Source organism: Colius striatus, chromosome 4 (genome assembly GCF_028858725.1).
Source record: "Colius striatus isolate bColStr4 chromosome 4, bColStr4.1.hap1, whole genome shotgun sequence".
NCBI lineage: Eukaryota > Metazoa > Chordata > Aves > Coliiformes > Coliidae > Colius > Colius striatus.
In genome coordinates, this window is record NC_084762.1 from 96,195,837 (window position 1) to 96,221,447 (window position 25,611).

The following is a 25,611-nucleotide window of genomic DNA, read 5'->3' on the forward strand; positions in this document are numbered from 1 at the left end:
GCCAGCTGGTCTTTGCCCTCTCACACCCAGCGAATGTGGCTGAGATAGAAATTGCTCCTCCTGCTTCCCCTTTCCAGCTTGCCTGGTGGTAAAGGCAGTGATGGCTTTGTCCCAGAGCCCAAATTCCCTGGTGGTTTTTTTCTGAGCACCCTGTTTATTGAGAGGAGAAATGACTTTTGTGTGTGTGGGGTGTTCATGGATCATCTGCTCATGGCATTGGCACAGCCACCACAGCCCCTTCCAATGCTGACAGCTCCTGCCCTTAGCAGCTGGACTTTTCCTTCCTCTTAATCTCAGCAATCTTTCCCTTCCCCTTCTCCATCACAGCTTTCCTTCCCTTTTGTGGTTGTCTTTGGTGAGAGGAAATTAACAGCTTGTTCTGCTGTTGACATTTGGTCTCCTTCACAGCTGGCATCCCCAGGCAGGGCTCACCTGTGTGCTGAGGGCAATGGGCCTCAGCATCTTCTTGTCCCTCACCAGTGTCACCTCCTTCATTTACTTAGCTCCCCTCCTATCCATTGAACAGAGTGTTTAGGCACCAGGCTTCATGGGACAAAACACAAAGTCAACGAAGCATCTTTGGCTGATCATCCTCTTGGGAAACCAGTTGCTTTGTTATCCAGGCAGTGTGAAACATCTCATAAACATCCAGCCTTCCACATGTGCAACCAAACCAGGGCTGGCTTCCAAGGCAGTGCTTCAGACCAACCCAAGATCTCATTATCCATCAAATACAACATCTCATCCCCTTAAAAAAAACCCCCTTGAATCCATCCAGACCTCAGATTGTTTGGATGACTGCAGCTTTCCCCCAGCACACAGCTGAGCTGGGGATGCTGCCAACTCTTCCCTTTTATTGTTGTTGTTTTCCAGAGTACTGAGCTTGCAGCAGGGGCTCTGACCAAGAAGGGTTGTGTTAGCCTCTGGCTGCCTGCCCTTCTTCTTCTCTGTAGACAACCCCCCACCTCAAGCCTCCTACAGAGCTTTTCTGTCTCCCCTCAGCTGCAGCTCTTGCTGGGAGAAGAGGGAGCAGAGTGCCTGGAGTGCAAAGCCAGACAAAGCCCAACACAATCACTTCTGTGCCAGGAACATGGTTTTGTAGCAACCATCTCACAGTCTCTAAATGACTGGGGTTGGCAACAGCTGCCAGACTGGTTTGGCCCTGCAAAAGAAAAGAGGGAAATAGATATGGGGACATCCTTTATTTTACAGCTGGATCAAGGAGGCTGTGTGTAAGCAGTTCTCAGTGCAGTGCTCAGTGTAGATCCCCCTTCCCTTCTCCCTCCCACCTCCCCTTTGATCCCCTGCTGCTGCTGCTTTTCCTCTCTCAGCCACACTCACTCCTCTGTGCCCTTTCCCCAAGCTCAGCCAACACATGGGAGCTTGGGCCATAGAAGATGCTCATTTCAGAACGTGATCCACCCACGAGAGCAAAGAAGCCAGAGGAGCCAGAAATGGATCCCCACTGATCCCCACATCCAAAATGCTGCCAGAAACTTCACTTCCACTTACTTGTTTTCAAACTCCTTGATAACCAACTTAACTGTGACCAGAAAACACTGCACAACCCCCTCTGTGCTGACACAACTGGTACCTGTGCTGCAGGCAGGGTGGGTTGTTACTCCTCACAGTTCCTTCAGACTCCAAGAGACAAAAATAAGTCTTCAAGGATCTACTTCAGAGCTGTTTAAGGATTTGAAGGCTGAACATGTCAAGCAGGTTGTCTTTTATGTGTTTTGCTTAGGTGACTTGAATGCCTGGGGACACTTAAGGATTCGAGTAGGCTTAGGAAATCAATGGGAGTTCAGCACTTAACTTATTTAGGCTCTCTCAAAACATATCCCAGGGGAGGCTCAGTTGCAAAGCAGGACTCTTTGAGAGCAGTAATTACCCCACAGAGCAACACACTTTTATTTCAGCCAACAATGCCATCACGGGGAGCTTTTCCTAACCCATCACAGTCCACGTGCAAGGATGTAAGTGATACTGGCAAGGACGGCCAGGAACATCACTCCAGAGCTGCTTTGCTTGCTGCTGGCTCCATTCACGTTGCATAATGGTTTCTCACAGCAAGAAACCACCTGATCAGTTTGGTTTTGCTGCTGACTCGTTGCTGGGCACGTTGGAGAACACATCTTAGAGATGACATATTTAGGCTTGTTGGGGTCTAATGCAGAAGAGAAAGGGGAGGGAAAAGAAAGAGCAGCATGTAAGAATCATTGCTCTAATGTAAGAGGGCCGGGGGGTTGGACTGGATGATCTTTTGAGGTCCTTTCCAACCCTTGAGATTCTGTTTCAGTGGCTAAATCTGCACTGGTGAATAAAAGAATCATAGAAGCATTTTGGTTGGAAAGGAGCTTTCAGTCCATTGAGTCCAAGCCCAAGCCCTAGTGAAGGGCTGAGCTTCAGAGGAGTGGTTTGGTGTTTTCCTGTCTGGTTGTGATACTCATCTCAGTGGGTTGGGTGCCCATGGGACATGTGGAGTGGCTGCTGCTCACAGGGAGCTTTGGCTGCCTTCATCTTCCATCACCACCCATGGGGACCCCTTCATGCAAGGCTTGATGACTCCATCCCACTTCCAGCTTCCCTCCCAGAATCATTTGGGTTGGAAAAGACTTGGAAGCTCATCAAGCCCAAGCTCTCCCCTCACACTGCCAAGCACATCACTACCTCACAGCCCTCAGCACCTCAGAACCATAGTTTTGAGATCCCTCCAGGGCTGGGCACTGCCCCAGCTCCCTGGGCAGCCTGGCACAGGGGCTGACACCCCTCTCAGGGAAGCACTTCTGCCTCAGCTCCAATCTCAACCCCCCCGGGGCAACTTATAGCCATCTCTTCTTGTCCTGTCACTCATTACTTGAGAGAAGAGACCAACCTCCACCTCACTGCAGCCTCCTGTCTGGCAGTGAGGGTCCCAACACAGCCCTGGAGCTGCAGCAGACAATCCCTACCCTGGGCCTGCTGGTCAAAGGTAGGAAGGTCCTAGTAAGGCCATGACTGGGATGAAAACCCATCCCTGGGGTTGCTCTTGTGCAGTACAAACAAGGTGTTGGTCAGAAACATACCTGTCCCAACCTTGTCACTGACAGTCACGCAGTATTTGTCTTCCTCTGCACACATGGAGATGGTCATACAGTCCTTCTTGGACTCCTGCTCCTGGCACACATAGCACATAAATGGGTAAGCTAGGGCCAAACCAAAAGAAAAGGAAAAGCACATGACATGGTTTAGGAAGCACAATGTTTACAAGCCAGAGATCTCTCTCCCTTTTCCTAGTTATAGCCTGATGAATGCTTGTGTGTGAATGACCAGCGACTTTCTTTATCCCTTGACCCGTGGCAGCAACGTTAAATCCTTCTCTGCCTCGTATGTCTCAGACTGTGAAGTGTTATTGATCTGTTTGCAATCTCTGGCAGCAGTAGATGTGAGTGGAATTCAAGCATTTGGGGTCTTTTATGCTGGAGAGCAATAGCTTCTCTGTCCTGAGAGCTCTGCCACGTGAATTACCAATTGCTGCTCAGTCTCTTCTCGTGGGCAAGCCTACACAAGGCTTGCCAGGGAGAACTGGAGGATGCCTGGAGCATTTTGAGGAGATGGACAATGCCCAGTGTCCTACTTCTCTTTCATCCAGCTTGGAGACTACTGTCATGTATCCTTTCTTGTGGTCAGATGCCACTAACTGAACCGGCTTAACCTCAGTCCTAGGAAGCCTGGTGAGAGCAGTCAGATGCTGTGTTGAGCTTCTACATGCTGCTGTAAGATAGAGAATAAATGGGAAGCCTTAACCCAGAAGTGTGGTGTTTTGGTAGGATAATTCATACACCTGCCACCCAGGTAGAGGAGGTCAGTGGCAGGAAGGGATGAGCTGCCTTACCTGTCAGGAATGTACATGTCTGATCTCAAATCAAAAGCCTCTGTAAAGCAATGACAAAAAAGAAGAGCAAACAGCACAGTCTGTATGAGAAACCACACCAAAGTGTCTGCAGAACACTCCCCAGCTAGGCAAATTAATTGATTGATAGGCTTGGTGGTGGGGATGGTCCTGGTCTGAGCTTTGCAAAATCACCCAGAGCAAAGGATGTGTTTTGGTGTGTGGGAGAGGGGATGAGTTGCTTTAAAAGCACAGACATCTGTGGAAGGTGAAGCAAACACAGTGCAGAGTGCTTGCTGAGTTCCTGGTAAGTGTGGGGACAGTCTGTCAGCATGGAAAGGGCAGCAGTCAGCTGAAGGACGTGTTCCCGTGAGCGCAGTTCTGCCCGATAAGAAGTTGGCAGTAAGAAAGTGGAAGGGCAATGTAGGTCAGAGAGACCATTAAATGAGAAGTCCCTGATGAAAGGGAAGGAATAAAGAAGGGATCAGCTGTTGATGCTGAGAGGGTTCTAACACTGTGCAGCTCTTTCACTCTGTTCATCACTAAAAGAGACGAATCTTCATGTAAAAAGGGTAGAGGAGATGCAATAAGGTTTGACCAAAACCTTTGGCACAGCCTTGAAATGATGTTTTAAGCAAGTCCAGGAGACACAAGCTAATGAAAATGTAACAGAGTGAGTGCAAAGCCAGGCATGAAATAACCCTGACAGTGGTTATTGGTCAGAGCAATTGGAACAACACAACTCAGAGCTCAGGTTTGCCCAGGGTCATCACTAGTGACAGTGGGGGTGGGATAGAGAGGATGCACATCACACCTTCAGATGATGCCAGGGACAAAATAGCTGAAAACATGCTGTAAGTAGAGTTCTCAGTGATTTTGAGGGATGATCTGTAATAAAAGAATGAGAAGCAGTTCAATAAAGAGATGTATATTCCTCTGAGGTGAAAATGAGCCACTTATGCAACCTGATCTAGATGGGAGCTGCTTCTGCATTGGGGTTGGACTGGATGAGCTCTAAAGGCCCCTTCCAACCCCCCACCATTCTATGATTCTATGAGGAACAACTGGTTGAGTTACAATGAACTGCAGTGCAAGCAGCAGGAGTCAACCACGGCACACTACAGAGGCAAAAACCAACGTGACCCAAGGGGACACAGGCAGCAATGTCATGTGCAAGATATGCAAAGTGGCCTTTCCACCCTGGCAAAGCCTCAGCTGGAAGGGCAATGACCCCATCTGTATGTGGCACCTCAAAAAGTATGCAAAGCATTTGGAGAGGGAGCAGAGGAGAGGGAGGAGGAATGGTCAGGGACCTTGTAGAAAAGGCTGGGAGCGTTTAGTTTGTTTCTTGAAAGTGAGAAGATGCTGAGGAAAGGCACAGTGACCTTCCCCCTGCAAGCAAAGAGCAGCTGCAAAGAGGGAAGTGATGACATCCTACAGTGAAAACACAGGAGAACTGTACAAAAAGCGGTGGTCAGAGATATTAAGGACCAGCTTCCCTCAAAGATGAGTCTGAGCAACTCCAGGCTGTGGAACCTTCTCGGTTGAAAACTTTCAAGGGCACATTAGACAAACAGCTGCCTGGTTTGGTTCAGCATTGCAGTGGGGAAGAGGATTATGACCTTTTAGTGTTTCTTCTGGACGTAATATATATCTTTAAACATAAGGAGAAAGTGTTGGAGTGTTTGAGTGAGGGAGCCCTGGCCCAGGTTGCCCAGGGAGGGTGTGGAGGCTCCTTCCTTGGAGGGTTTCAAGCCCCAGCTGGCCACGTTCCTGTGTGAGCTGCTCTAGGTGGGAGCTGCTTCTGCAGGGGGGTTGCACTGGATGAGCTCTAAAGGTCCCTTCCAACCCCCATCATTCTGTGATTTACTGGTGAGTTCATGGGTGCAAATGGCAACAGATTCTCTTTGATGAGCTGAGAGATCAACAGTTTTGAGTAGAAGTTGCTCATCAAGGTCTTGAATGCAACTGCAGATACATGAGAAGGATCAAATGCCAGTTACCTCCCAAGTTTCCCTTTGTATTAGGCCAGAACTCTTGCTCTTAACTGTGAAAGCCTTGATATTAGAATTGCTGCCTTTCTCTGATCTAGACTGGGCTCCAGAAAGCTGCTGTGTAAAAAAAGAGGACTGTCCTTAAGTCCATTTGGAAACTGATGCCAACATAAATCCCCATCAGCCAATAAGTTATCCCACCATGAATGTGTGTCTTGGATCTTTGGTAGTCTCCTGCTTCATCCCAAGCCACACTGAGAATGTTGCCTTTGATAATTCCTCTCCTCTGTCCATCTAGTGCCACTTTGCTCAGGGATTAGTGGCACAAAATCCTTTCTTCATCTAGAATTGGGCACCCCCTTTCCTCACCCCAAAACTTGCTAAAGCTCTTCCAGAAGTACTGCATGAGCCATCTGTCCAAAAGCTGTAGGAGTAAGGGATTGATGCATCAGACAGCAAGAATTAATGAGATGCTTCTTTCTCAACCCCTGCTAGATATGGATCATGGTTTCTGGGAAGCCAGCAGGCGTGGGGGGAAGCATTGGCAATAGGGTCATTATTGCTGGGTGCAAGTAGCAATGGAGCAATGTGCATCAGACCCAGAACGAGGACACACATCCAGAGCAACTTCCCTTTGGGAGAAGGATGCCTTTAACATGACATGTGCACAGGAGAGCTCTTGCACCTCTGCCTCTGAATCCACAGCAATTCTCACTGGTGCCTTTCCTAGGGAGCAGGACACGTGGCAAAGCACGTGGCTGGGAGCAGCAGCACAGCAAAGCCTGTGAAACGCTCAAAAACTCCCCAAAAGCCCTCAAAAGACTGAAGAAAGACAAAGGAAAGGTTTTGTTATGCTTTCTGGCACTTCCAGCTCGCATCATTTGGGATGATCTCATGGATTGCTATGGCTATAACCTGGCATCCAGTGGCAAGACAATTAGAGCTTTATCACACAACCACAGAATGGTTCCAGTTGGAAAAGACCTCCAAGATCTCTACATGTCCCTTCCAACCTTCACCATTCTGTGATTCAATGAGTCTAAGTCCAAACAGTACCCTCACACTGTCAAGCTCACCATCAAACCACGTCCCTACCACTCAGTCCTGCTGCTGGAAGGGAGAAAGAAGCTTACCAGGGTCTTATTTCTGCAGCAAATGGTTAATCAGGGGGCAAAGGGAAGCTGGTGGCAGCGTGGCTGCAGCAGTGAAACACCACAGAGCTGGCCACAGCTCTCCCAGGTTTTGCAGCACAAGGAGCTTCTCACCAACCTTTCTACAAGCCTTATCTTAACTAGTAGCAGCATTAGAAGCTCTCACCTTGCTCCACACACAGGACAGCAGCCAGCAAGCTGACAAGTGTCGTCTTCATCTCCACCAGATCCTCTCAGCTGGGACTGGGAAGGTGTTTGGAGGGCAGGTTATATACCTTGCAAAGGGCAGCAGTTCTACAGGTTCCAGATGGCTCACAGGTGGACATGAAATCAACCCAAGGGTGTGTAATGTGCATGTGGGTGTTATCCATGCTGGAGCCCACAGAACAGGCTGGCACCTTAGGGGAAAAGTCCCTTTGGCAACACATTTCTTGCTCTTCCAGTCATATGAGGATTAGAAACAGTGATCTGTTCTCTTCCCCTCCGAGTTTCTTCCTCTCCTTCCTCCCAGCAGAAGCAGCAAAGGGCACTGATGAAATAGTGGAGCCCAGAGGCACGAGGAGACAGTCCTAACAGTGCATTTCTCTAATCCCTTTGGAAATGGTGGGTGTCAGGAGGTTGGGGCATCACTTTCTACTTGTTCTATCTAGTGCCAGGACAAGGGGTGATGGAAAGAAGCTGGAACACAGCAAGTTGCACTTAAACACAGGGAGAAAGTCCTTTGGTGTTGAGGTGAGGGAGCCCTGGCCCAGGCTGCCCAGGGAGGGTGTGGAGGCTCCTTTTTCCTTTCCAAACCCACCTGGACACATTCCTGTGTCCCCTGAGGGAGGAGAACCTGCTGGAGCAGGAGGGTTGGGCTGGATGAGCTCTAAAGGTCCCTTCCAACCTCCACCATTCAATGCTTCTGTGATAGAACGTGATGTAACAAGGCTCATACCATTCATTCCCTTTAACTATTGCACAGAAGCAGAAGGTCAGACTCTCAGCTGGCTCATCTCCAGTACAATCAGTGTATTTTGCACTGAATGAAGTTAGCTGAAGGTTAGTTAAACAGAGGACTCGCCTCACTTTTCCATGTCAGTCTTCATTCCTCTCTCAGTTTTGCTTTACCTGTAGTTAATCCCTCTTCTTGCTCTTCTTGTGGCTGTCATTCTCAAATGCCTCCTACACTTTTTAATGAGGCTTTGCTTCTATTTCAGGGATCTGACACAGAAGAACACCCAACAGCTTCTGGAAATCAGACCTCTGTTTGTGACACCATAAATTGGCATCCTGGCATTGCTGCTCTCCTTTGGGGAAATAAGAAAAAGCCATCTCTCAAGCTGTCTCTTTTTCATTCCCTGCTCTTAAATCAATCTCTTTTCTTCTACTTGTCTGTGTCGCTTTCCTCTGAATCCCTGTCATGTTTCTGCCATTCAGGGAGATAGACCACAGTACAAGATGCATCTTCTAAGAGCTCAAAGCTGCCTTGTCAATGGAGCTTCTTCTAAAGAGGGGTTAGTCCTGGACAGCATGTAGCAGGAGATGCAAAAGACAGAATTGCCGAACACTCCTTTTGGTGGCAGTTGTGGAATAACTTAACAGGCAGCTACCTGAAAGCAGCCACCAGAAGGGTATTTTCATTTCGTGGTGGGCTTGGCAGTGTGAGGTGAGTGGTTGGACTTGATGATCTTAAAGGTGTATTCCAACAAAGATGCTGAAGGGAGTGGAGCATCTCCCTTGTGCTGAAAGGCTGAGGGAGCTGGGGCTCTGCAGCTTGGAGAAGAGACTGAGGGGTGAGCTCAGTCATGTTCCAAACCCATCAAGGGTGGGTGTGAGGAGGCTGGAGCCAGGCTGTGCTCAGGGATGGGCAATGACAGGACAAGGGGCAACGGGCACAAGCTGCAACAGAAGAGGTTCCAAAGAGACACAAGGAGGAATTTCTTCCTTGTTGAGGTGAGGGAGCACTGGCAGGGGCTGCCCAGATGGGCTGTGGAGGCTCCTTCTCTGGAGACATCCCAACCCAGCTGGATGAGTCCCTGTGTGCCCTGCTCTAGGTGCTGCTGCTCTGGCAGGGGGGTTGCACTGCATGAGCTTTCCAGGTCTCTCCCAACCCTTGAGATCCTGTGATACAGTGATTCCATGACTTATCTGCTTTCAATGTGAATCACTCCATCCCTGGGCTGTTTCCTTATCCATGTGACAGTGTTTCAAGCCCTCCCAAATGGCTCCTGGAATGACATCATCAGGTGGTGAATTCCAGAGTTGTTCAAGCCTGATGTCAAAAGAGATGTTTACACTCTTGGTTCTGGAGGTTTGTGAGGTCAGCAGGGACATGTGCTGACGATGGTCAAGCCAAGCCCTCTGCTTTGCAAAGGGCCATTCAGTTTACTGCCCAAGTGTGTTATAAAGAGGTTGTCCTCCATAATCAGTGGGTGTGCCCTCTTGCTGGGATTTTTCAATGAGGATAAAAGGAAGAAAACATTTTTCCCCCCTTTTTTTCAGCCACACAATCTCAAAGGGCTGGAAGGGAGCTGGGAAGCTCATCCAGTGCAACCCCCCTGCCAGAGCAGCAGCACCTAGAGCAGGGCACACAGGGACTCATCCAGCTGGGTTGGGATGTCTCCAGAGAAGGAGCCTCCACAGCCCATCTGGGCAGCCCCTGCCAGGGCTCCCTCACCTCAACAGGGAACAAATCCTTCCTTGTGTCTCTTTGGAACCTCTTCTGTTGCAGCTTGTCCCCGTTGCCCTTTGTCCTGTCACTGCCCATCCCTGAGCACAGCCTGGCTCCAGCCTCCTCACACCCACCCTTGATGGGTTTGTAAACATTATCCCTCAGACTTCTGTTCTATACCTTCTTTTTCTCTTCCTCCACTAGTGAGAGAGTGCTGTAGTTATCACCCTCATGTTGACTTTGCCAACATCTCCATTTGTTTCTGCATGAACCTTTGTGCAGTAGGTTGTTGTCTCAGTGTGAATCAGCTTTGGGGAGGTTAAGACATCCCAAGCACTGCCAACCAAAGTGTACTAAGGAGAGGCATTGGAGTAGGAAACAAGCTCTTCTATGTCAAACAGTTACCTGTTTAGCTGTCCCCAGGACAGTAATGTCTTCATTGGTACCTACAAGTACTGCAGTGCTGGAGCACACCCTCTTCTCAAAGCCTGGAGAGCAGTCATCTAGCATCACAGTGACTGGGTCAAAGTGATTCCTTCTTCCTCAAGCCCATGTCATGAAACTCATTCAGCAGCCAGCATGGGGAAGGTGTCTGCTGCTGCCCAACAGCACAGCCTTCAGCCTGGAGCAGAGCCTGGAGCAGGCATGCCAGAGACACCAAGTGAGAAGAAGGATCGAGGAAGAGTGCAAAACAATGTCTGTGGAGCAGCATTTCATCTTTACCTGGTCAGGGACACCAAAGTGGACCTCATATTGGAGCCATGAGTTGGCTGTATGACAAGAGAACACCAGTTCATTGTGGAAAAGGGATGCTTTTCTCACTTTCCATCACTTCCAGAAGCTTTTTAGATCCAGTGAAGACTTTGCTTTGATCTTTTGCATCCACTTGGTCTCTTGTTTTGTCATTGACTCTTTGGGCATTAGTTGGAAATGGGGCAAATAAACAGAAAGGGAAGAAATTTCACCTTCTGAGGGAAAAGGAGAGGGAAGTTGTGGAGTCTCCTTCTCTGGAGGCCTTCAAAACCCATCTGGGGCATATTCCTGATCTAGGTGGGAGGTGCTTCTGCAGGGGGTTGGACTGGATGATCTCTAAAGGTCTTTTCCAACCCCTTCTTGTTTGAGAAGAGCAGAAGGCAGCACAGATCCTTCAGAACCAGTGCTGATAGAAGCCCTGAGTGAGGGAAAAGAAGGACCAAAGTCAAACCACCTCCCACTTTAGGCAGGGCAAGACCCCCCTTGGCTGATTCAGGTCCTGGCACAGTGACTCAGAGCACTGGGCTCTTAGATAATTCACTCAGAGAGAGCCTCCTGCCTCCAAGGAACAAGCCAAACTATTTGAATGAGACACTCCTTCCTGAGAGCCTTCCAGGCATCCCAGATGTGTCTTTCAGGGCAGCTTGCCACTCTCATCCAGGGAGTATGCAACCATGGGAGCCAACAAATAAGAAACCCTGTGCAGAGGGATGTGGCATTGGGCAGCAGCATCTGCGTGGGAGAGGTCACATCAGGATTTCTCAAGGATGATGGCAGAGAGAAGCTGCCTCTTACACAACACCCACTGCCAAGGGAGGGTTCACTGTGGGAGCTGTCATGGTTTTAGGAGCTGCTGTGCCTCAGGGCCATTGCTGCTCCCTCCTTCAGCTAAAGACCCTTTTATGTAACTGGAAGCATGTGTCAATCTTTGGCCCACGTGCATGGGTTGTGTTGCTTGGCAGTAGGGAATGCAAGACCTATGGGATCAGGTTGAAAACCAAGCAAGAGAGAGGCAGGCTGGGGCCCATGGGTTGAGCTGCTGCCCTAGGGATGCAACTCCTGGCTTCCCAGGGCTGTTCATAGCTTGATAAGCAGATCATGAAACCTTTCACACCATGAAGCCTTCCACAGCAGAACCAAGCTCTGCCATCTGCCTTTGTCCCCTTTGCCCACACACTTTGATACCTTCCCTCACGTGCCAGGTTCCCTCCCAGCCCAAAACAGAGGCACCTGGCAAGTTCAGGGAGCATAAGACACGACCTTATTACCTGCATGGACCTTATAAACCTGGATGCCAAGGTCAGGTCTGTATCCACAAGCTCAGGGCAAGACTTAGGGCAGTACTAACACCTACTTGCCCTTTGCTTGTGCCAACCAGCATTGTCCCTAAGCAATCCTAAACCTGTGGGCAGCAAAGGCTGAAGACTCCAAAGAGTTCAGTTGCTACCACCTTATGATCTGGCTGTGGGGCAGAGTTCCTCCATCCAAGGCTGCAGAACAGTCCTTGGCTCACTGGAGGTACCCTGATGTGTGTGTGCCACCTGAACATCTCTAAATGTGTCAGGAGGAGAAGAAAGGTGAAGCAAAGCAGATTGGACAGGAGGCTGGAGGCAGCTCAGCTGGGGGATAACGGTGCAATGGGAATCATGGGGTACAACACAGAGTGTCTTGCCTAAAGATGGAGAATCTTTGGCCAACTTTGCATCTGAGGAGATAAAAATGAGCTGAGGCTCTGGTAAGAAGATAGAGGTTGGAGGTAAAGCCCAGGCTGAAGGAGCCCATGAGGAAGGCTGGGAGAGAAAACAGTCAGGGGGATGCATGTGAATTGGAGGAAGGGTGGACAAGGAGAGATAAGAGGAGGTTGGGGTGAGCTGGAGCCACAAAACCACATTTCCTTTGCAAACCTCATAAAGATCCGTCTGTTTCTGAGTGGAAATACCCAGCAGAGTGAGCAAAGAGTGTAGCTGCTCTCCCTGGGCAATCAGTCTACAGAGAGAAAGGCAAGCTGGGTGAGCTGAGCCCAGCTAATTACCCTGGGAGACCTTCGTGGGGGTAATCCTTAGGGGAGAGCTTCTTTAGCTCAGCAGAAAGCATTCCAGCCTCCCCTGACTCACTTCAGAGGGTCTGAGCGAGCAAATCTCTCACCCCAAAGCTTATCCAAGGGGAAGGTCAGTGCAGAGGAATGAGCTCCATCAATTTCAACCATGAGAGGAAACCTGACTGGCAAACAAACAGCAAAGGTTTACTTCCAAAGTTAATGTTTAGTCATAGATGAAGGTGGAATTTCCCAGACCCCAGGAGACACAGAGTAAAAAGCATCTGTCTGTCTGTGGGGATTTTCCTTTCAGCACCATGCAAGATGCTTTCAAAGTAATCTGCAATGCTTTCTAAAGCCATTTCCACTGGAAGGTCTTAAATCCAGTCTAAAGAAAACTTAATGCTCGAGATCCCTTCATGCTGGGTCCTGCTTTGTCCCCTCTGCCTGCCAGACAGCTCAACCACCAGTTCCTCTGCAGCCAGCTGACCCAGAAGAGAAACTGAAAGGGTGTTAAATAGAGTGAGGTTTGCTCTGAAATGGAGCCACAAATGTGGCAATGAAGCCAAAGAAGAGGAGAATCTAAGGAGAGGCTTCCTGGAGTGAATGCAAAGCAATTGCAATATGTTTCAGCATTGCTTCAGTTGGATTTGGCAGATGGACACCCCAGATTTTGGGTGCAGCCAGTTACTGGCCCACAAATACAGTCACACAAGAGAATAAAATGACACTTTATTGTGCCTGGTTCCTGTTTTAACAGCTGTAGTGTTAAAGGCTTCTTCAGATCAAAATGATACAGGGCAGGAAAATGGGATGAAGGAGGGGGAAATGGTATAAAGGAGGGGGAAATGGCCCAAGAGAATTGGCAGGGGCAAAATGAAGGGAAGGAAAAGATGCTATAAAGGCCAATAGCAATAGGGATGGTGCCTATATGCTGCTCTTCTGCATGTGCAGGGCTCTACATCATGCCTTTCTCTTCCAAACATCACTCCTGAGGTAGGGCTGTGCTCTTACCCATTGTCATCAGAACATAGACTGAGCAAAACAACATTTGCTGGCAGGATGTGACCTGCCAAGAGTGAGAACCAGAGCAACACTCACACTGCAGGGATGAGAAGGTGAGCCTTTGCAATGCAAGGCCAAGCAGCTCCTTTAACCCCCCAGCCCCTTTAAAACCCCAGGTGGAAGATGCAGGCAAGGCTGGCCAAGGTGCCCAGAGCTATCAGGGTGTAGCTGGTCTTCACGTGGCTGGCACCACTGATGTTGCACAAGGAAGTCTCACAGCAGTTGGTGGCAATGCCAGCCACACCGAGGTTCAGGTCGATGGTTGGGCAGAAGGCTGAACATTTCTTGGTGATGCGCTGGTTACGGTCACTGCCTGAGGTGGGAGAGAGGGGAAACACCAACAGAAGTCTGGTTTCATTCACAGAACTGCAGAATGATGGGGGTTTGGAAGGGACCCCCAGAGCTGCTGCAGCCCCAGCCCCTGCTCCAGCAGCTTCCCCTGGCTCAGGGGCACAGCAACGTGTCCAGCTGGGGTTGGAAACCTCCTGAGCAGGAGCCTCCACACCCTCCCTGGGCAGCCTGGGCCAGGGCTCCCTCCCCTCAGCACCAAAGCACTTGCTCCTTGTGTTTCAGTGGAACCTGTTGTGTCCCAGCTTTGGTCCATCACCTTCCCAGGCATGATAACCAATGCCAATGGGTGTTCTTGCTAAGAAATGCCGTGTAGGATTCATCTCACTGAGCAGGGGAGTCCAGAGCAACGTCATCCCCATCTCAGCTGTGGATCCAGGCTCCTTCATGCAGAGCCAATCAACACTAGCAGTGGAGTGTAGGGTGCAGTTCTCCATCCTGATGCAGGTGTGTGTTTTGGGATGAGGGAAATGATCCTTAGTCTCCCCTGCCCCAACTGATGAATGTTCCAGTGGCACTTTACCCTGTTGTCTCAACATCCTTCCTGTAGGAGCATCACACGATGATGTGCTCCATGACCTTCACAGCACCACAGAGTCCAGCATGGTGGGGTGTGCAGGGACCCCCAGAGCTGCTGCAGCCCCAGCCCCTGCTCCAGCAGCTGCCCCTGGCTCAGGGGCACAGCAACGTGTCCAGCTGGGGTTGGAAACCTCCTGAGCAGGAGCCTCCACAGCCTCCCTGGGCAGCCTGGGCCAGGGCTCCCTCCCCTCAGCACCAAAGGACTTGCTCCTCCTGGGCCAGGGGCACTGCCTGTGTGCCAGTTTATGTCCATCACCCCTTGTCCTGCCACTGGGCACCACACAACAAAGTGTTGGCCCATCCTCTCACCACCCACACTTTAGGGACTGAACAGCAATGATGAACTCCCCCTGGGTCAACCCCCAGCCTAATCTCCCCTGCTTTAGGTTGCAATCAGGTGTCCCTGAAAACAGCAGAGTCTGAAGCTCTGTAGATGGTCTCCATAGGTCACATACACACAAAAAATGATGCAGTGGGCCAAAACTCCAGGGAAAAACAATAGCATTAGGTACAACGTGCTCCTCACTGGATACTGCACAGCCAGCCCATCACTAAAGTCTCTGAGAAATAGAAAAGATAAAGAATGAGGGTCACCAAGGACAAGGGCAGAGTCCTGCAGCTGGGAAGGAACAACCCCCTGCAGCAGCACAGGCTGGGGATTGACCTGCTGGAGAGCAGCTCTGCACAGACACACCTGGCAGTGCTGGGGGAGAATCAACTGCCCATGAGCAGCAACGTGGGCTCGTGGGCAAGAAGCCAATGGCAGCCTGGGGGCATTGAGGAGAGTGTGGGCAGCAGGGCCAGGGAGGTTGTGCTGCCCCTCTGCTCTGCCAGAGCTGCTGAGGCTCAGCTGGAGTCCTGTGGCCAGTGCTGGGCTGCCCAGCTCAGCAGAGACAGGGAAGTGCTGCAGAGAGGCCAGTGCAGGGCTGCCAAGGTGCTGAGGGCACTGGAGCATCTTCCTTGTGAGGAAAGGCTGTGGCACCTGGGGCTGTTCAGTCTGGAGAAGAGGAGCCTGAGCTCAGGGGGAGCTCATGAATAGTGACAAATATCTCCCTGGTGGGTGTCAGGAGGTTGGGGCAGCACTTTGTTCTGTGGGATCCAGCAACAGGACAAGGGGTGATGGGCTGAAGCTGGAACACAACCAGTTCCATTGAAACATCAGGAGAAAGTGTTGGAGTGTTTGAGTGAGGGAGCCCTGGCCCAGGCTGCCCAGGGAGGGTGTGGAGGCTCCTTCCTTGGAGGGCTTCGAGCCCCAGCTGGCCACGTTCCTGTGTGAGCTGCTCTAGGTGGGAGCTGCTTCTGCAGGGGGGTTGCACTGGATGAGCTCTGAAGGTCCCTTCCAACCCCCACCATGCTGTGATTCTGTGAAATCGAATGTATTTGTGCTTGAAATTGCACATGCAGAGGCTGAGGTTGGAGCTGAGGCACAACTGTTTCCCTGAGAGGGGTGTCAGCCCTGTGCCAGGCTGCCCAGGGAGCTGGGGCAGTGCCCAGCCCTGGAGGGATCCCAGAGCCGTGGGGCTGAGCTGCTGAGGGCTGTGGCTCAGTGGTGGCCGTGGCTCTGTGAGGGGAAGAAGTTGGAACTGATGATATTCAAGGCCTCTTCCAACTAAAAGGATTCCATATAAGATTGCAAGACATCCTGTCTTGACATTGCCCTTTCCAGAGTACCAACCCTTTCCAATTCCACCACCTCATGAGCACATACATGAGCTTGGAGGTCAGAGAAGAGGTTTTTCCACAGAAAGCATTTCTCATCCAGCCTCTGCCTCTCCTGGGTGTGTTTAATCAGCCCTGCAGCAGCCTTTGCTCTCTGTGTGCTGTGATCTGCATTAACTCTTCCACCACGCCTCATGGTGGGAGGAGGTTCTGCAACCAGCCTAACCTTCACCCCATCTGGTCAGCAGAGCCTTAGAAAAGCTCCACACTTACCATACCCCATGGTAGAGTAGGTTGTGAGACAGTACTTCTCATGGTCAGAGCACGTGGTTATACTGAGGCAGTGAAGGTTGGAAGTTGCATCTTTGCATGTGAAACAGGTCAAAGGGAAAGCTGCAAGAGAAGCACACAACATCAGTCCCCTGTAGGAGCAGCCACAGGAGCACAGAACTGGTGGTGCTGGTCCACACAGAGCATCTGTCAAGCCCAGCAGCCAGTCAGAACAACCTCCTGGATGCATGAAACTTGTCCCCAGTGACTCTCTTGGACCCAAATTGCTCCTCAGCTCGTTTTCCTGACACTGTCATGGCTTGTTTAGTAACCCTCAAGGGATCTTCCTTCTGGATACATGCTTGAGTCTCCCTTGAATCCATTTCAACATCTGAATGCTTTTGGAAAGTGTGACCCAGTCTGTTGCTATTTACAGCACAAACCTCACGTGGTTTCCCTCCAACCTGGCTCCTCCAAACCCCATTTTCTGGCCACTGGTTCTGTATGGAAAGACACCAGTAGACTCCTGTCCATACCTTGTCACATCCCCTGCAAGTCATCTAAAGAGTCCTGGCCTACACATCCTTTCTCAGAGCACACAGACCAACAGGGAATGCTTGTACAGCTCTTTTTTAACCCCCTCTCTGGTCATGGGAGGCATGACTGTCTCACTGCATGTCCCCACAAAGCATCTCCTGTGAGGGACAAGTGGCCTTAGATCTGCTTCTCGATGTTTGCTGGGATGATGGATGCTTGCATTTGGCTGGTTCATCTTCAGAACCTTCCTCCTGTGGCAGGAGGCAAATCTTGGACCTGTGGAAGGCAGAGCAGGGCAAACCACTCCCTTGGCTGCTGCACCATCCTTCCTTTACAGTGGGTGGTAACTGCCTAGCACTACAAAACATGTACATCTGTGACACTGTGCATCTGCAAAGCTCTCTGCTAATAGGAATGAATGGGAACAGCTTGCACTCAAGTCAGCTGAAGCAGTCATTCATGGCAAAGAGATCCTCAGGGAAGGTTTCTTTGCATGATAAGGGGAATTTCTTACTCATCTGTTTATCTGGAGCAAACACTCCTGCAGTTATGTCACCCACTGGGGATTAGACTCATTTGTCTCTTTCCCAGGATATCCCTCTGTAAGGCCAGTTAATACCCATCTTATTCTTCTATCAGCACTGTCCTTTAGCTTTGCTCTCCTCACTCTGTGCCTACCTTGCTCTCCTCCTGCCTTGTCTGAGCTCCTTTGCTGTCATAGAATGGTAGGGGTTGGAAGGGACCTCTAGAGGTCATCTAGTCCTTAGTGCCTTTGCCAGCAATGTCCCAGCCTCACTACTGCCCTTGTTTGACCTTAGGCCAGCTCATGTGGCCCAAATAGACTCTCTGCTTCCAGACATCATCTGCTCAGACCACAGCCCAGGTGACCAGGAACCCTGTATTTCATCAGAAGCCCCCAAAATGCCTTTTAGGGACACTATTCATTCCCCATTCTCTCTGTGGAAGCTGTCTTCTCTCTCCACACCAGCTAACAACCCTCTCATGGCTTCTTGTCCTTGCAGATCCTACTCTCCCTCTGTTGTCTCTCACTGATGAGCAGCTAGCAGAGGACACAGGGACTCACATCCCATCTCCCTCTGTCCCCAACCTTAAGCATGTCACCCAACTCACTTTGACTTAACACCAAGACAACTGCAGTTTGCTTCTTACCTTGACCATGGTCATTTCCACTTCCAGACTCTCTTGGCTCTCCTGCCTGGCCCTTGCATTCAGTATCCTGATATATGGGGTGTTTTTCAAGCCTGGCATGCTGCTTGAGACTACCTGGTCTCAGAGCAGTATGGCTTCATTCCTCTTTCTTGTGCAAACCCCACACATCTCTGCTCCACCCCACTGGGAACCACCCTCTCCTCCCAGGATAACCATCCACTAAAAGCAGAGTCCCCAGACTGGGTTTTCCAGACATTTGATCTCTTAATTAGTTGCAGCTTCTTTAATTAAGCCCATTCCAAGAAATACTTCCTGAATGGATGCAGGAAGCAGTGGAGCCTGTTGCATCCTCAGGTTCTGTTTCACCTCAGTCTCCCCAAGCTTCTAATTGGTGAGTGTAGCTGTCCTGAGACCCTTCTAACCAGGGCAAGGTGCAAGCACTTGCAGAAGTGAGTTTGCCAACACCTTGCCATGCTCAGGAGGTTTCTCTCTCACTCACATTAACTACAGAGGGCTCTGAAGGCATGTGGGCTCCTAACTTGGTAGCTCTGTTAAGACCCTAAAGTCAGGTAGGACGACTTTGATCCTCTTGTGGTGAGAACAATTGGTACTGAAAAGCTCTTCTGGCTTTCTTGTGTATGTTGAGGTGTTTGTGGCAACAAGGCAACAACATTTCTCTAGAGATGTGCCTTGCTCAGGATGCAAACTGGAGGTTTGACCATGCTGCCTTTGGAGATCTCCTGTCCTTGCCTAGCAAAGACCTCTGCTCTAAGTGCAAAGAAACAGAGCATCCCTCAAGGGAGGTTTCCCATGTGGATAATCCCAGGCACTTAAACACCTCACACCTGTAGAGCTTCAGCAAGTGCTGGGGGGGGGATGCAGGGTTGGCACCATTAAAATCAATCAGGTTGAGGATTGATTGGAAGAGCAAGCAAGCCTTCTTGGCTGGATTGCCCAGCAGAGTGCTGCTGCACAGGTGTGAGTTTTCCCCTCCTCCTTTGCTGTCTCCTCTAAAAACAAACTTCATTAAGGTTGATAAGCTGCAGGGAAGGTTCCTTTTATTGCCCTCAGCTTTCTCAACCCCATTGAGCACAATGATTTAGCACAAGCCAAGCTTAGAGCTTGTAAAGTGCCACGGTAAGAGTGTTTACAAGCTCAAACTAAGTGTGAGCCTAAGTGCTTTGCTACAGCAGGACCTGAATGGCCAGTGATCTGCAGGCAAAGCCTCAGAAGAGCCTGAGAAAGATGCAGTTTCCAATAAGGCAAAAGCTTCCCAAGCTGAAGAAACCAACTGTTCCCCTGGAATATCAGGGCTGCACCCTCTGTTCCTTGTCTGACCCATCCCAGTGCAAATAGAGCATCTTCCAAAGGCACAGCCAGCTCAGCCAAGCAAAGTTAGAGATTCCCACTGCATCCCTCCCCCAAAAAACCATCCAGGGACTTATCAGAAGGAGAATGGGACTCTGCATCTCCATCCCAGCCCTGGGATCAACACCAGCAAAGTTGCAGCTCAAAGCTACAAGAGACAGATGGGAGCCAGAATTGCAACTTTTTATGGCAAGACCATCTCTGGCAATGGAGGTAAATGATGGTTTGGAATTGCAACCAAGGAACAAGCAACTGGGAAACAAAAAGAGACCATCAGGCTGTAGTTAGTTAGTTACATGTCTAATCTGCAGCTTTCTTGCACGAATTGCCCTCTCCCTGTCCAGCTCTGCATATCTCTCAGCCAGCCCCTCTCCTCACAGGGCTGCACCAAGGGCTCTGAGCTGCCCACACTGAGCTGCACGAGCCAGCTGAGGTGAGGTGTCTCATCCCCCACTTCAGTTCCTCAGCATCCTTCCAACTTCAGGCAGGGGACACAACCCCTGGCTTCTTATCCTGAGTAGTGCCTAGAGCCTGATGTCCTTTCAGCTTTACCATTCCTGCTGTAAAATCCCCTTGTGATGCTGTGACCCCTGAGGGTCTCGTTGCAAAGCAATCCTTGGAGACTCACCACTCTCCACACACAGGGCTAGGACGAGCACGGCAAGAGGAGTCTTCATCCCTTATAGATGTTGCAGCCTCCAAAACAAGCAGGACTCACCCAGGGCAGGTTTTTATACCTCTGCAATGTTTGCTTTGATGATAGGATAATGACTGGGGTGGCAAAGAGGAGATAATTGAGAGCAACGTGTGGAAGCAGGTTTTGTTGGAAGTATAAGTGGGTGTATGTTCACCCCCTACACACACACACACCTCCTTTTCCTCCTTGTTTCACAACACAGCTTACTCATCTGTGTGCAACAGTTTCTAACCCTGGGTAAGTGGAGGAAAAGCAAAACACACAACCAAAGCAGAGCCCATGTGAGGAAGGTTTCCCTCTCCAGGCCAGCTTGGGTCTCTGAGCAGCCTGTGTCCTTAAAGGCTCCCATCCTCTTGCACTGTGTTGCTGCAACGTGGAAGTGGGTTGGCTTGAGAATGGAAATTGGGCTTGAAACTCCTGCAAAAGCATCAGAAGAGCAGGAGCTTTCCTTCCTCTTGCATTTCACAAGGGACCAGGCATGGTTTTCTGCAGGGCTTTTTGAAGGCAGCAGCTCCAAAATCACAAATGCTCCTGTTTGAAACACAACACACAAAAAAACCCCAAACCCTGGATGTTTTGTACAAGGGGAAAATGTTATCTTGTCAGAAAATGAATCCCACAGGGCAATGAAAAGGACCACTTCAATTAAAAAGCAGAAATAACACCCACTCCCATCACATTTGAGCAAGCTATGGGGTTTGGGGGGTGGTTTTTTTCCTTCACAAATTACAAGAGAGAAATAAATGTCAGGAAGGAAATAAAAAAACCAGCCCAAAGCACAGAGAATGAGGGATTGCCTGCTCAAGGATCTCAACTCATTAAGTCTTCAGAAGGATAAAAAAGGCTGCAGCCAGCCAAAATCATGTGAAATGCCAAAGAGGAGTTTTCCACCCGAGTTCCATACGGTGTTTGTCGTGTTTCACCCCTACCTCCTGCTATAAAAGCAGCATCTTTGCCATCTTCTGCTGCTTGCTGTTGAGTTTTCCCTCCCACTCTTGGCTTCCTGCCATCTAGTCTTAAGGATGGAGGCACAGTCCCAGAAATGGTCCAGCTGGATCCTTCTCACGTGACACTGGGAGCTGCAGGAGCAAGGCGACGTGCCCCAAGCCTCTGCCAGTCACTCTGCCCCTTGCTGCTCTCCATCTGCTGCGTGGCTTTTTCTATCCCCTCTAGTCTCAGAGCTGCTCAGACCTCCCAGGAAAACTATGTCTGACCCACCTCCAGTCATTATCTCTGCAAAAGGAGACATGCCCTGGTCCTGAGGTGATGTAAGTCTTTCCAACACCTCCAAATTGAGCTTATAAATATCATCAGTGTGGACACTTGCATGACTCAGGTGAGGAAATTTCTGCTTTCTCAACAGGAAAGGTATGAAAGTGTTGGAATAGAGGTGGCAATTAACCAACAACTCTCAAAGGAGGGGCACTGTTTGGCTTCAGGCACCGGGTAGGAGGAAAACAGAAGCTGGCACCTTCCTCGCCAGGCACTGCAACCCTCTTGTGAAACATTCCCTTTTCCTCAGTCCAGAGGACATTTCATGAGTCTTTATTGCTAAATCAACTTTTATTGCTGCCTCTTTGAGGAAAGAGCAGAGAAGGAGCCTGTAGTCAGGAGGCAATGCCACCCTGCAGCCCATCCTTGCTCTGCAGAGCCAGCCCACGTTCGGATGTATTTCAGCCAGCAGCATCCATTCACAGGTACAGAAATAGCAGCTCAGCCAGGCACTTGCTTTCCACACAACTCCCCCCCTCTCTCCTCTCCTTGCACTCTCATCCAAGGCAAAACTAAAATATCTCTTGTCTCCTGCAAGCTGCTGAGCTTCTTGTGTTTCTTAAAGGAGTTACTGCAGGATTTCTGCTGCTTGAGCTTTTCCATCAGCTGGCTCCTTCCCTCTTCCAACTGCTCCCATGTATCCCTCTGATGTTAACATTAATTCAGCCCTCACCAGTGCCAGGTGAGATGGATTGGGAAGGTCCCATGGAGGATAGAAAGCTGCACAGGTGATTAGGGCATTAGAGGAAACAGAGGCAAAAGAGAAGGGAAGATGGCAATTGGTAAGTGTTTGGGAGTTGTGAACTTTAAGAAGATTTAGGAAAGAGTAGCAGGGGAATGAACAGGGGGTGGAGGATGGGGTGGAAAGATTTATTTCCCTTGGCACAGTTGGTAAGTGGAAAAGAAAGGAGAGTGTTTCATTCACCTGGTTCTAAATGACAGAGCCCAGAGGGTGCTGAGCAATGGCACAGAGTCGAGTTGGAGGCCTGTGGCCAGTGGAGTTCCACAGGGATGGGTTCTGGGGCCAGTCTTGGTCAACATCTTCATCAACCACCTGGGGGAGGGCACAGAGGGACCCTCAGTGAGTTCCCTGCTGGCACCAAACTGGGAGCAGGGGCTGATTCCCAGAGGCTGAGCTGCCAGTCAGCGGGATCTCGAGCGGCTGCAGAGTTGGGCACAGAGGAACCTGCTGAGGTTCAACAAGGACAAGGGCAGAATCCTGCAGCTGGGAAGGAACAACCCCCTGCAGCAGCACAGGCTGGGGATTGACCTGCTGGAGAGCAGCTCTGCACAGACACACCTGGCAGTGCTGGGGGAGAATCAACTGCCCATGAGCAGCAACGTGGGCTCGTGGGCAAGAAGCCAATGGCAGCCTGGGGGCATTGAGGAGAGTGTGGGCAGCAGGGCCAGGGAGGTTGTGCTGCCCCTCTGCTCTGCCAGAGCTGCTGAGGCTCAGCTGGAGTCCTGTGGCCAGTGCTGGGCTGCCCAGCTCAGCAGAGACAGGGAAGTGCTGCAGAGAGGCCAGTGCAGGGCTGCCAAGGTGCTGAGGGCACTGCAGCATCTTCCTTGTGAGGAAAGGCTGTGGCACCTGGGGCTGTTCAGTCTGGAGAAGAGGAGCCTGAGCTCAGGGGGAGCTCATGACTAGTGACAAATATCTCCCTGGTGGGTGTCAGGAGGTTGGGGCAGCACTTTGTTCTGTGGGATCCAGCAACAGGACAAGGGGTGATGGGCTGAAGCTGGAACACAACCAGTTCCATTGGAACATCAGGAGAAAGTGTTGGAGTGTTTGAGTGAGGGAGCCCTGGCCCAGGCTGCCCAGGGAGGGTGTGGAGGCTCCTTCCTTGGAGGGCTTCAAGCCCCAGCTGGCCACGTTCCTGTGTGAGCTGCTCTAGGTGGGAGCTGCTTCTGCAGGGGGGTTGCACTGGATGAGCTCTGCAGGTCCCTTCCAACCCCCACCATGCTGTGATTCTATGCTATGATTCTAAAGCTGTTTGAAACTGTCACATGTGAAGGGCAAATGGTTTTATTTGGGTGAAAACATGTTGTTTTCATGATTGTTTCATGAAATGTAAAAGCTGAAATGTCAAAGGAGCTGTGCAATTGAGATGGTTTTACTGTGTGGTGGGTTTTTAAATTGGGCACAAACATTGAGAGCCATTTCAGAAATTATTGTGATTTACATATGGGAAAAGCAACTGGAGAAGGGGTTAAAAAGAGGAGCCAAAACCCAACTTTCTGTCAGCTTGTTGCCACAGAAATGCTCCAACACCACCATGCTTCTCTTAGCACATCTGGTGTTTAAAATCATAGCAGCATTTTGGTTGGAAAAGAGCTTTAAGCTCGTGGAGTCTCAGCCCTCCACAGCTCTGGGATCCCTCCAGGGCTGGGCACTGCCCCAGCTCCCTGGGCAGCCTGGCACAGGGGCTGACACCCCTCTCAGGGAAACAGTTCTGCCTCAGCTCCAGCCTCAACCTGCCCTGGGGCACCCTGAGGCTGTTTCCACTTTTCCTGTCGCTTGTGATTCAGAAGCAGAGACCCTCCTTCTTGCTACAGCCTCCTGTGAGGGAGCTGCAGAGAGCTCCTGTGTGCCCTCAGGCTCCTCCAGGCTCAACACCCCCATTCCCTCAGCTGCTCCTCACAGCACTTGTGCTCCAGCCCCTTCCCCAGCTCAGTGCCCGGCTCTGGCCCTGCTGCAGCCCCTCAGTGTCTCTGTGGCAGGGAGTGAGGGGCCCAGCACTGAGCACAGCCCTGGAGCTGCAGCCTCCCCACTGAAAGCCAAGACACCCTTCTCACCCAGGAATTAAGCTGTTTTATAGGCTGGCTACCCTCCATCCCATTTCCACAGCCGTTGCACAGAAGCCCTTTGCAGCCTGGTTTGGGTGCTGCTGGAGCATCACTCCTCAAATCAAGCTGGGCTACAAACATCAGGGCTTTATTTTTCCAGGTGCCACTTCTAGACAAGCCTTCCCCAATGTAATGCTGCATTTCTGAGCTGCTCAGCTGGGAATTACAGACTGCCCAGCTGTGCATGTATTTTGCCCAGCTTAGCTCTAGCTCTGCTCCTCCAAGGGCTACAGGGGACCTGCATCTCAGCTCCTCCTCCATCCCCAAGCCTAGAAATGCACCTGCAACTGAGGAAAGGGAAGGAGCAGAGACCTCTCCTCCAGATCAGACACTCCTAGCCTCTGCCAGGCTCTTTCTACCCTTTTCCCCTGTCCCTCAGGGAAGTCATGAGCAATCACTCAGCAGTGTCTTCTCCAAGCATGCACAGAGGTCCCCTTTCCATGAGGACAGGTTCCAGCAGCACCATCCATCTCCAGCACTTTGGGGTGGGACCTTTATCTATCTTCAAAGCTGAAACCACCCCCTCTGCAGAGATCCCATGGGAACTTTGCAGCACAGGCAGGAGTGTGACCAACACTTGCCAAACCCCCAGTCCCTGTTGCAAAACACTTCTTGCTGTTGCTTGCCATGGGAGCAGCACAAACACCTGTGGCCTTTCCAGACTGACACCTTCATTCAGTAGCACTGAGTGACCAGGCAGGACATGTGGAGTTGTCAGCCAGAAGACCCCCAGGTGCTATAAAGAGGAATTCAATGTGAAGCAGAGATTTAAAGTCCAGTCCTTTCTGGCAGAGCAGTTTTCTCACCCTGATCTTAGTGTGGATCTAGCAAAGAGGCTCTAGAATAACATAAACCTTTATTTTGCCAGACAATTGTCACACACATGCTATCAAAAGAGCTTTCCCAGGGAAAATGAGTACAAAACAAATGATACAAGGGGGAGGAATAGGAGCTATGCTGCTGTGCCACTTCTGGGGATGGGATCAACAGTGTCCTGGAGAAGAAACAGGGTAGCACAGACCCTGTTGGAGACATTTGATTTAAGCTGAAAGAGGGGAGATGTAGATTGGGAGGTTCTTCCCTGTGAAGATGATGAGGTACTGAAACAGGCTGCTCAAAGAGTCTGTGGCTGCCCCATCTCTGGAAGTGTTCAAAGGCAGGTTGGATGGGGCTACGAGCAACTTGGTCTAGTGGAAAGTGTCCCTGCTCACAGCAGAGGGGTTGGAATTAGATGGTCTTAAAGGTCCCTTGCAACCCAAACCACTCTATGCTTCAATGATTTTGGTTTCTCACTTGGGCAATCCCTTGCAGCTTCTTGGGCTGTGGCATCTTCTCCCACCCCTCA

The 25,611-nt window shown here is 50.5% G+C and overlaps 2 protein-coding genes across 2 annotated transcripts; both read right to left on the reverse strand.

The window, feature by feature from the left end:
• Positions 1-1,955: 1,955 nt before the first annotated feature.
• On the reverse strand, positions 1,956-7,234 carry LOC104562260 (lymphocyte antigen 6E-like). Its single transcript, XM_010208259.1, has 3 exons — positions 7,183-7,234; positions 3,066-3,185; positions 1,956-2,167 (listed from the first exon to the last, which is right to left on the reverse strand). Exons 1-3 carry the CDS (start codon positions 7,232-7,234, stop codon positions 1,956-1,958), a joined length of 384 nt encoding a protein of 127 aa, XP_010206561.1.
• Positions 7,235-13,626: 6,392 nt separating this feature from the next.
• On the reverse strand, positions 13,627-20,130 carry LOC133625380 (lymphocyte antigen 6E-like). The gene is made up of 3 exons (XM_061995901.1): positions 20,082-20,130; positions 16,382-16,501; positions 13,627-13,835 (listed from the first exon to the last, which is right to left on the reverse strand). Exons 1-3 carry the CDS (start codon positions 20,128-20,130, stop codon positions 13,627-13,629), a joined length of 378 nt encoding a protein of 125 aa, XP_061851885.1.
• Between the last annotated feature and the right edge of the window lie 5,481 nt (positions 20,131-25,611).